Here is a 10,888-nt window from a genome sequence, read left to right as displayed (position 1 = left end):
TTGCTGTCTTGGCAGGGCTGTGAGAGGGAGGAGATGTTCATACCGCCTAAGCTTAGATACAAAAGTTTCTCCTTTGAATCACTGTCTGGAGAAACATCTCCCTCTAGTCTCCCAAATGATTAAAGGAAAAGATGATATTCTGAGGATAGACAGTGAATGCAACCCCTTCTCAGGCCCTTGAGTAGCTCTTGTTTTACTCAACCCGCATAGCTCTTCGGCATTTAAAGCTTTTCCTCTTCCCCTATAGAGCTAAGAAAGCAACTGGCAAGGGCTGTTAACATCATTTCTGAGTTTGCTGCAGAGCATGCCTCTGCAGGGTCACAACTGACTCAACTACAGTGACATGAATCGCCAAGCAACCAGCACTGGGCTTTGTTAGCAGTCTATAAACAAAAAGCCTCTGTCCGTTCCTCCCTGGTGGGCCACGAGCAGTACTCACTTGGTAGAGCTCGTCCTTGGTCACGTAGGGCTTCCCCTCTGAGCTGAGGGCGCGGAAAGCACTCTCGATCTCCTCGCTGGATTTCACATTCTCTGTTTCTCTGCTGATCATGAACGCCATGTACTCCTGCAGCGAGACGTGTCCATCCCTGCCAGTAAAACACAGCATGTGAACACTGCCGCCCATTAACATCCAGAGCACAGCACTGCCACACCTCCTGAGCACGGCTTCAGCTTTTCTGGGAGGGGTGAGAGTCTTAATGCAGGTGACTGTCAACACCAGGTCACTTTTTGAAGTTAATTTGCAATCTAAAAAGGTCCAACTCATGTACCTGTTGGGATCTACGGTGTCAAGAATAGACTCAAACTCTGGGTCTGGCTCTCCTTCCTCAACCATAGGCAGGTCGTAGCCGAGAGAGCGCAAGCAAGACTTAAACTCCTGGTGATTAAGTCGTCCAGACTTGTCCTTGTCAAAGTGCCTAAAAACAAAGCCCACATTTTCAAGTGTCAGTTGTTGAGTACTGAAAGCTATAAACTGCTGAAAACTAGAACAGATTATAACTAGCCCACTATTCTGGACACGCAAGCTTGAATCAATAAATAGGCCTAACATACATGAAAAGTAAGCACAAGTTCTTTACATTGCTTAAAAAGCGTCCAAAAACTGGCTATATTCCCAGATGGAAACCACTGGCACTCCCCGTTCCTACACCACTGTGCCCACGAGTGAGCATGCCCAGGAGAGGCTCTTGCGCAGCTGGGGCTGCACCCAGCAGCAGCGGGTGGCTCTGGAGGCTCTTGCCATCTGGCAGAGATCAGAGCGCTCAGTGCAAAACTGGGCAGACAAAGGAGCCACAAAGAGATTGGTCAGAGAATCCTGTGAACAGGAGCCACCCACGTGCCAGAAATATCTCACAAGCATTCCTCTGGCATGCTTTCCCTGCGACTCACTTGAACATCATGCTGAACTCCTTCAGAGCCTCCTCAGTGACTCCAGTCGTGTTTCTGCAAAGGAAGAAGCAAAGCTATTGAACAGTTCCTAAACTGCAGATCTCCGCTGGAGTCTATCTACCCCAAACCAGCATCTGCATTAGAAGGTGAGGAGGAATGAGCAAACAATACATTGCATCACCACAGCTCAATAGAATAGATCAGCTCCTCAAAGATCTGGTCGTTGCCAATAGCCAACAGGAACTCTTTCCACAACTGCCGATTTCATCCCTCTGAAGAGAGCCAGGAGGTGGGGCATGGGGTTTACAAGCTCACTATACCCATTAGTCAGGGCACAGAGGAGCCTCGTTAGCACGGATCATGCAAGGTTTGTCTTTAGACACAGGCAGATGCATCTCCTATCTTTTATCCCGCCCCCCCAGGTGGGACATGCTTTACAGTGCACATGGGGTAGGCAATACCGAGCTTGAATCTGCTGTTCCAGGTTGTGCTGCATTCTCATCCCCAGCTGGTCAAGCTGGTCCCACTGCTGTGCCAGCCCCACGGTGCTGTGTTCTGTGTATTTGTTGTCCAAGATAAGTGCCTCTTCCATGGCTGCTCCAAGGTCCTCAATCTTCTTCAGCTGGCTCCTCATAGCTCGGATCTCCTGGTGCTTGCGCTGTTAGGAGGGAGGCAAGAGGTTAAAAAAAAACCAAAATCAACAGGAAAAAAAACAACCCACCTTAAAAAAAAATCAGAACACAGTCTGGCAGGGGAGGAAGGGTTATACTCTTCTTTTCCTGCTGGGATTTGTAAAATAGTATTCAAAACAAGGTTCCTTTTCATGCACACTACTGGAAACCAACAGGGCTTGCAAAACGGTTCTTGAGACAAAAACCCCCTCTTACCAGGAAACATGCTGAAAATACTGCCTCCTCCCCGCCCCACCCCGCTTATTTAGAAAAAAGTGAACAAAAAGGAAAACTACATCAGCGTGTTGTTTAATGGCTTGTGATATAACTAGACATCAGATATGTAAATACATAATCACCAAGGTCTCTTCAGTACTCAGAATGTGTAAAATCAACTAAGATTTTACCGTATAGTTCTACGCATTTCCATTCCCACCCTGTGTTCCCAAGTCATCAGTTGGGAAAGGGGTTTTAGCAACAGGTGAGCATTGCTTACTTTAGTAGCTTCCAACTGCGATTCCAGTGTTCCCGATTCCTCCACCATACAAGACCTAAACAGAGAATCACAGTGAGAAAGAGCACTTATCCCATAAAAAATGGCAGGTGGGGCTTGAAATTAACAGTCCTTCCTTGAAATTAAAAGTCCTTACAGCAGTATTATTCTCCTGTAGATATTTAAACACTGGTTGTTTTGTGTTTTGTTTATTCTGACTCATCCTATTTTGGACTGACATGTGTACATCTTGTTGGATTCTTATTTCTTTATATAGTTAATTTCTAGCCCCATTTGAAAGGCAACATGATCAGCAACCACACTTCATGCCAGATCCAAAGCGCCCCCTTTACTGGACCTAATGAAATTAGTGCGGTCCCGTCCCACCCCACCGTGCCCAGCACACACACGCACACATGAACTACAGGTGATTCGCTGCAGACGGGCTGCATTTGCCAGTCAGGTACCGAAGCTCTACAGAGGTGTGTTACGTGGGAAAAAATGGGGGGAAAAAAGACCTTGAAAACTACTGGTTTGGTTTAAAAGTAACCTTAATGTAGCACAATCACTGCAGAAAACTATAGTCCTCTCCTACGCAGCAGTGGCTGGTGGACAGTTGCCTCTCCCACCCTGCGCCCAGAGCAGCTGAGGCATGGCCCACTCCTCCCAGTCTGATTTCCACACTGAGCTCTGGGCACACTGCAGCCCCCACACCAGTACATAAATACCACCACTGTGGTAATGGTCTCCAAGATCTACTTCATACGGACTGGCTACGGAAAGTCTCTGGATGCTGCTTTTCTCCCCAAGGCCCTAAGCAACCTTTAAGCAGCAGCGTTTTAAGAATCTCTTCCTTCCAACATGTATGGTGAGAGTTCATAAGGAACAACCTGTGCACAGCCAGCCAGCCTGGGCGCTGTGCAGGTGGGCCATCCTCTCCGTTGACTCTCTGATATTTAGGTTCCTAAAACTGAAGTCACTGGTATTTAAGTCACTAAACCAGGTTTTCACGCCCACTGAAATCTATCCTCCTACGTGCTTTTGAGCTTCTTGAGAAGGGGATTTCAAGCGCTGAATCACTCTGTAGCAATCAAAATGCATCTGAGTGTTTCTCACCACAGGGTTAAGGCTCAGATTCAATGCACGTCTAAAGAGACAAAGCGCACGCCCAGGCCCCTGAGCAGGAAGCTGGGAACCAACCGTGGAAAGGAAAGAGTCAACAGGGAAACAAACCTCCAAGCATCTTTAAGCCGTGAAAGTTAGTTGGAAGGAAAGCGAGCCTTGGAATTAAAGAGTGCGTTTGAAAACCAAAGTGAGGTAAAAAAATAAGAGGAAAAAACCTTCCAGATAGATCATCCCCAACTTCATACTGATAGACACGAATGACACGACGATACGCTATGCTAGTCAAAGAAAAGAAACCAAATAAATTCCAAACAGGAAGAAAGAAAGAACAGAGGAAAGAACACACCCAAACATGGTCACTGCAGTGGAGCCACACTCCAAGCCAGCACCACCTTGCAGCAAACACAAGCAAGTGCTTAATGAAAGAAAATTATTCAAATGCTGGCTGCACATACACAAAAATAATCTGTTATTATTTTCATGTAAGGCACAAAAAAGAGAGTCTCGCTAGGAGATGAAGTCTTGCAGTTAACTCATCTACAGATTCTTTAAAGGCATTCTTCTTCCTGAACTCCAAATTATCCTTCCTCCCCTCCCCAAAGCAAAGCTCCCTCGGGCAGTGCTGGGTGCACACAAGCGACTACAGCACACTGAAAAGCAAGGTGCACACACGGCAACTCTTATCTCAAAAATTCTCTGCAGCTCTGCCTGCCCTCCTGCCAAGGAAGGCTAAGCATAACCAATGTATCTTTGAGCTAAATCTGCTTTTTTCATCTATTCACGCAGAATTAAGGACAAACTCTGCCTGGCATATCAGCAGCCTTCTGGTAATTTGTTCGACAAAAGGGCTTGGCATGGTGATCTCGAACTCTGACCCTACGTCTGTCGTAAATGGCTCCTTTCTGTTCGCTTGTTCTTGGATACCAGAACTAATCTACAATGCTACTCTACAAAGGAGCAGAGAATTCAGCATCCGTTCCAGGAAAATCTGCTCAGTTCCATTAAACTTTACAACAAAACTGGGGCAAATTATTTTTGTCTGGCAGAAACAGCAGAACACAAGACACTGTGATCATTACAGAGCAAATAAGAAGCAGAGTTATCTGCAAAGATTCCACCCTTCTATTATGAAAAGCCTCCTCCCTTCATGAGAAGGGCCCCTGCCTCCTCTCCAGCACGTTACACAGGGCTGACACGCAGGCCTCTGCGCCAGGCCCATACACTACTTGTTCGCATTTTACATTATGTCTTATTACAAAGCTTCCATTGTGCTGCAGATTTTTAATACTGAAGAGATTTAAATGGACAGACACACTCTCAGAGGGTTTGGCAGTCTGGAGACGTTTAAAGATCTTATTTCCCTTCCACTTCTTGACAAATGCCCAGCATGCCTCCTCATCAGGAACTAAGTGGACTTAAAACTGCAGGCACCAAACTGCCTGCAAACCCAGGCAAGTTCATGGGCTCCTGTTGGAAGGTTTTGTTTTCTCCGATCAAGAACATAATCTTTGTGGGGCATGGTTATGCAGCAGATTAAAAACTGGGCCGTTCATATTTGCATACTACAAAGTTTTAAGATACGTAATTTCAGTCAAGCCTCTTCATAGGAATCTTCCCTCCTCCTTACCAAAAACGGTCAATACTTTGGAGCTTTGAGAACAGCTATAATGGAAAAGTTTATTTCACTAAGCAAGTCTCTGAATGCTGGAAAACTAGAAATGTCAGCTGTTTTCCAAAGGCCGACTATTCTCTGTGCTCATATACCTCAGCAGATTAAGAGCCTTTTCTTGTGCAAGCCCTCAGAGAAAGCGTGAACAGAAGGCAGGACTTCCATGGTATGCCAGTGGCCATCCATTAATAATTTCTTCTGCTTTGACTAGGAAATTCTTATGTTTCTACTGGTTTATACTTAATCTACTCCAAAAATCTTGTTTCCTGTGTCTGTGCACCTCAGCCACAGATTTCACTCTTCAAATGAAAGGGGTTTCAGCACAGCTTTCACAAGCAATGTAATGACAAGAAGAAAACACAAAGACAGAGCAGAACACATCACCAATTTTTTAAAGATATAAAATTCAATACTAACCCATCTAGCAGGTAAGTCCTGTAGAATGTGAAGATCCAAACATCAGGCAGCAGGACAGACAAGACAGTAAGAGAGGGACAGAGATTTGGGTGGGAAGCAAACATCAAGAAGTTAAAAATTGTATTTATATTTCATTATTTCATGAAGACACATACAGAACTCTTTGTAAACGCACAGAGACAGAGGATCACAGGATTACATGAAAACAGAACTCACCTCCTCTGAACCACAACCAGAGCACATCAGAAGTGGCTAACAGCACTATCTGAGCACAGTTACCTCTGTTTTCCAGAAACATGCTCTTCAGTGCTCTGCAATCTCGACCTTGAAATTTTTTATTTCTAACACGATTGTTAAATCTTTACTCCCTCTCCCTAGGCAAGGACATTATTAGACAGCACTCCTGCTAATTGTTTACAAAATAGTCTTACGCTTTTTTCACAGCTTCTTTCTCTATTGAAATTCTAAAGGGATTTCTAATATACTATTTGATACAAAAGGAGCATTAACAGAAACGCCAGCGGCACTTCACACAGTCTGCTTCTAGCTATTTGTTCCCCAGCCCCCCAGCTGTGCTGCAGACTAGTTCAGGAGTAACTGAAGTCTGGTATTTCAGGGCTTTCCTCTTCCCCATGGCTAACAGGGCCTCCCTCAAATCCCAACTGCAGGCAACGAACAAGTCCTGAATAGCTGTTTTTCACCTGGAGATATTTACAACTTAGACCAAAGAGATGTAGGATGGGTACAAATATTGGCTGAGGAATTCTCTAAGGGCAGCTCCTGGGCAGACGCACTATACCTGGTCTCCTGAATCCACTGATGGAAAGCATTAGCATGCTGAGCAAATTCCTGGCGTAGTTTGTCATTTTCTTCCTGTCTTCGCTGCTCCTTCTGCAGCTCCAATTCACGCTCCTAAGAAATGAACAAAAATAATGTCAAACAGAGAAATAATGCAATTGTCCTCATCCTGTAACAAAAACCCCAAAACTAAGAGCTGCATACCAGCACAGTTCTGAAGCTCAAAACAAGACTGAGGGCTCAAAGAGCGTCCTGGATATCTAGACAAAATCATCTAAGATGACAACACAGAACATTCCTACTGAAGTCTTGAGAGTTGGAATTGAACCAGCAGTTACTTCACTGCTTAGCAGGGACATTAAACATTTTACAGTTAGGAAGCAAGGGACACCTGCTTTGTCTTTTGAAAGACCGCAAACAGAAGACCATGAAAGCAACTGATAATAGCACAGGTTTATAGCTAATGGGATTTTTTCTTTGCTCCCAAGTTTTGCGATATTTCCATCTGTAGTAGGGACAAACTCCTGTACTGATTATCTTAGAGGACAACTTCCAGGGAAGACTTGAAAGGTCACAAACTATGAAAAGAGTCTCTCTCTCCCTCTGACTTGCCTTGATAATCTTCTGCAGATTCCTCCAGGTTTCTTCAAGAGCCTCCATAGTAAACCAAGTGTATGGGTTGGAGGCTACACGGAAGCTCTTGATCTGGCGATCAAGCTCTGCCAGCTGGTTGAAGTCAGCTTGGGCAGAACTAAGTGAAGAACGGAACGCATCATGAGCTTCTCGCAGTGCTTTGATTTCTTCCAGTGAGTTACAGCGCACAGGATCCGTCAGGTCCTCTTCAGCGTTCTCAAACCAACTGTTGAAGGCAGATGCCTTCTTTGCAAAAGTCAGGAACAGATCCTCAACCTTGAGAAGAGAAAACAATCCAGTTGTTCAGTTCAGTTATGCAGGAATGTAACTATTCTAATATGAGTTTATCTCGATTTAGCATGTATCAATGACAGTTGGCTTTTATTACTTCATGAAAACATCTAAAAAATTCTTATGGCAAGTCTCCAGGATCTCCATACCATTAGCAGCAAATGAAAAAGCTGCAGAAGTCGCAAACGTTGCATTTTTTTTTAAAAAGAGAACAATTAGATTTTTGTAGCCCCATGGTTTGGCCGCTTACCTTTCTGAAATGCTCCTGAGCCTCCAAGAGTTTCTTCTTCCTGGCAGCAGAATTAGCAAGTAGCTGATTCCAGCGTTTCATCAAGGAAGCATGCCGAGCCTCAATGGCCTTTGACTGGATATGTTTGGCTGCTAGTAGTTGGTCTTTCAGAGCAGTGATGTTTGCAATTCCCTCCTGCTGGAAGGCCTGAAGCCCAGCATCAAAAGTTTCCTGAAGCATTGAAAACAAAGAACAAAATATTTCAGAGTGCATTTTTATTTAACTGTTCCAATATCCTACATATATTTCAAACAAATACCAGATCCTTGTGTATTGCAGGAGAGTCCTCTTGTTCCCTCCATCACTTACAGGGTGGAAGCAGCATTATCACTGACCTGTTTGGTGAGTAGAGTTTGCACAGAAGAGAGGTCACGTCCATAATCATCTGTCTTCAGACTGTTTTCCTTCTCACCTGGAAAATGAAACAAATTTAGTAAAAACTTCAATGTCTCCATCTCAGACATTCCCTCTATTCTACATCAGGTTAACTCAGAAGCATAAATCGGATATAGCACTGCTGATTACTTTGGGTTTAGGTCTGCTTGTTACATCAGCAAGTCAGAAGCTACTTGAGATCTTCTGAAGTGAAGTCGCATTTCAGGTTTTTTGTGACAGGGTACTGCACCCCAGTACAGAACATACCTATCCAGGACTCCACCACATCTGCTTTCCAATTGAACTGAAGGAAGGCAGAGTTCTCATCCAATTTGGCTTTCCTCTGAGCTGCTGCTTTCTCCAGATCTGACACCTTGCCTCTCAGGCCCTTCATCTTGGCAGTAATGTTCTCCTCATGGTGATTGTTCTACATGACAAGAGGAAAAAAAAAAAAACAACAAACACACACCATATGATCTTAAGGCATCCAGTAAGTTGGTGACAGAGCAAGGACTTCAACTGAAATATTTTGTCTGAGAAATAGCTTTGAAAGCAGTTAACACCGACAGCTTATTCAGCCACAAAAAATGAGCAAGAGCTCTTTTCAAAGAGAGGACAAATCAGTCCTCAGAGAGGAGTTAATTCTACTTTGACATGAAAATGTCCTGGGTAGCCTTTGAAGGTTCTTCCTCACCAGTTTATGCTCACCTTTTTAATGAGATCCTCTCCATTAGCACAAACATCATTCACTCTGTCTTTGTGGACTGTAAAATCAGTCTCAAATGCTTCGTGCTTTTTCAGCAAGCCCTGCAAACACGAGACACAGTCACTTACTTTAAAATAACTTCTCACCACTTACTAAAAATAAAAAAAACAAGAAAATAATTTATTGTTATAGGTCAGCTAGCACAAACTTTTTCTGACAAAAACTAGTAATCTTAGCTGGTTAGCACAACTTGCTCTTTTTCTGTGGACAACAGGAGACCTATATTGTCTTATTGTCTTCCGATATAACTTCAGCCAATTGAATTAACCAGGAATGCCCATTAGAGGTCAAGAGATACAAAGCTACACCAAATTGCAAGTAATTTCTACAGGACATAACATACTTGGGATGCTTTTGTAACATTAATTTTTTTTTTTTTAACAGCGTAGGCCTTCAAAAGGAACCAACAATTCTCTAAATTAGAAAGACAGAAAAGAAAAGGTTCGTTAAGCTCTAGCCAACAATAGTGCTACAAGAACAACAAAGAGCTGACAACTTTCTCCATACCTGGATAGCAGCAAGGGTGTCCCCATAATCCTCGCTGGCTACCAGTGTCATTTTCTCGTTGATCCAGGCTTCTTCTTCCTCAACGTTTGCTACAAACTGCTGGTACTCCAGAGACTCCTCTAGACGCTGACCCCTGGAATGGGAAAAGAAAGGTAAAATTAGTCACAGCATTGCTTTAGGGCTTTTAGATATAAGATTTCAAACAAATTACAGCAGCAGAAAACCTAAGAACGTACAGAGACTGAACTGTAAACACACAACCACTCACACTTCACTTCTCCAGCAGCAGACTGTGATGCCTGCAGCTCTAGAAATCACGGTGCCACAAAGCCTGCAGCTACTGAAGGACTAAAATGGATCATTTTCTCCTAACAGCTTCTATTCAGAAAAACACCCTGGTAGTGGATTAAAGCCAGTTAATTTCAAGTCCACGGTTTCCAACTGGGGCAAGAAAAGGCCAAACACAGCATACCTCAAAAAGACTCATGTCTCTACTGAGGAACGTTATCACTACAGTCTTTTAAATATTCTCTAAGAGTCTGTCATCAGGGACTTGTGCTATTCCATCATATTACTGACTACTGACCCATACCTGAAACCCATGAAATTCAGTAAATCTGGTCATTACAAGTCCATATAACTGTTTTAATTAATACTGATTTTTACAAAAACATGTCTCACACACCTAGCAGCTGCCAACTGTTTTAGCTCTTTCCAGTGATCCACAAACTGAGCCAGTCTCTGCTGTATCTCCTCCTTTCCAATTGTGTTATCATCTGAAAGCTTCTTACCAGTGTCTAGAACACCCTGTGAAGCAGAGAGACACATAATTAATGGAATATCACTTGCTCTCTTCTTAAGCATTCTATTTGGATTCCGGTAAACCTATTACTGGCTTTTACATTTGCCGCAAGCAAGAAATCTGTCAAGGAGAGAGGCATTTACCTGGATAGCAGGTTCATGGGCAGCTAATTCTGCTTCTAAGCGCTTGTGTTTTTTCCTAAGGTTCTGCACACCGGTTAGGTCTCTGCCATAGTCCTCTGAGCTAACCAACAGTTTCTTCTCTCTAAATTCAGGAGAGAAGAGAGAAAGAGAAAATTTGAAAATTACTTCTATAGGTCAAACCTGACAAAAGAAAAAAAAAAAACAAAAAAACCCCAAACGAAACAAAAACTCCAAAGTCACTACAAATAAGGAAATGCTCCCCACAGCACAAAAATCTTGGATGTAAAAAATTGTCTACACAAGTTATCAGCAAACAGCAGCTAGCTCCTGGCAGCACATTCAGGAGTCATGTGTGGGGGAAAGAAAGAAGGAAGCAGAGGGTCTATGATTTCTTTCTGAAGGATAGTGTTTCTCTGTACTGTTTTCCTTCTAAGAAGATAGATACCTTTTGTAAAGTTTACCTGCCGTTATCCAATATTATTCTTTTATTTCACAGGTGTGATAAAATAAGTGCTCTAAT

General features: G+C 43.4%; 1 protein-coding gene across 13 annotated transcripts in view; it reads right to left on the bottom strand.

Annotated features, from left to right (window-relative positions):
• The window catches only part of SPTAN1 (spectrin alpha, non-erythrocytic 1), a 51,564-nt gene that overhangs the window by 599 nt on the left and 40,077 nt on the right, over nucleotides 1-10,888 (bottom strand). For 5 of the 13 annotated variants that reach the window (XM_075112402.1, XM_075112389.1, XM_075112390.1 and 2 more), the window contains 16 exons: nucleotides 10,369-10,489; nucleotides 10,109-10,230; nucleotides 9,424-9,556; nucleotides 8,859-8,957; nucleotides 8,418-8,577; nucleotides 8,111-8,187; nucleotides 7,737-7,946; nucleotides 7,175-7,471; nucleotides 6,564-6,676; nucleotides 5,765-5,782; nucleotides 3,894-3,956; nucleotides 2,557-2,611; nucleotides 1,851-2,047; nucleotides 1,390-1,443; nucleotides 771-917; nucleotides 440-587 (listed from right to left, as the gene is read on the bottom strand). In XM_075112402.1, coding sequence (XP_074968503.1) covers nucleotides 440-587; nucleotides 771-917; nucleotides 1,390-1,443; nucleotides 1,851-2,047; nucleotides 2,557-2,611; nucleotides 3,894-3,956; nucleotides 5,765-5,782; nucleotides 6,564-6,676; nucleotides 7,175-7,471; nucleotides 7,737-7,946; nucleotides 8,111-8,187; nucleotides 8,418-8,577; nucleotides 8,859-8,957; nucleotides 9,424-9,556; nucleotides 10,109-10,230; nucleotides 10,369-10,489 — 2,014 coding nt within the window. The remainder of the gene's footprint in view (nucleotides 1-439; nucleotides 588-770; nucleotides 918-1,389; nucleotides 1,444-1,850; nucleotides 2,048-2,556; nucleotides 2,612-3,893; nucleotides 3,957-5,764; nucleotides 5,783-6,563; nucleotides 6,677-7,174; nucleotides 7,472-7,736; nucleotides 7,947-8,110; nucleotides 8,188-8,417; nucleotides 8,578-8,858; nucleotides 8,958-9,423; nucleotides 9,557-10,108; nucleotides 10,231-10,368; nucleotides 10,490-10,888) is intronic. The other 8 variants (XM_075112392.1, XM_075112394.1, XM_075112398.1 and 5 more) reach the window with 2 other exon arrangements.

Source organism: Phalacrocorax aristotelis, chromosome 17 (assembly GCF_949628215.1).
Source record: "Phalacrocorax aristotelis chromosome 17, bGulAri2.1, whole genome shotgun sequence".
Lineage (NCBI taxonomy): Eukaryota > Metazoa > Chordata > Aves > Suliformes > Phalacrocoracidae > Phalacrocorax > Phalacrocorax aristotelis.
This window is presented reverse-complemented; position numbering and strand designations above follow the sequence as displayed.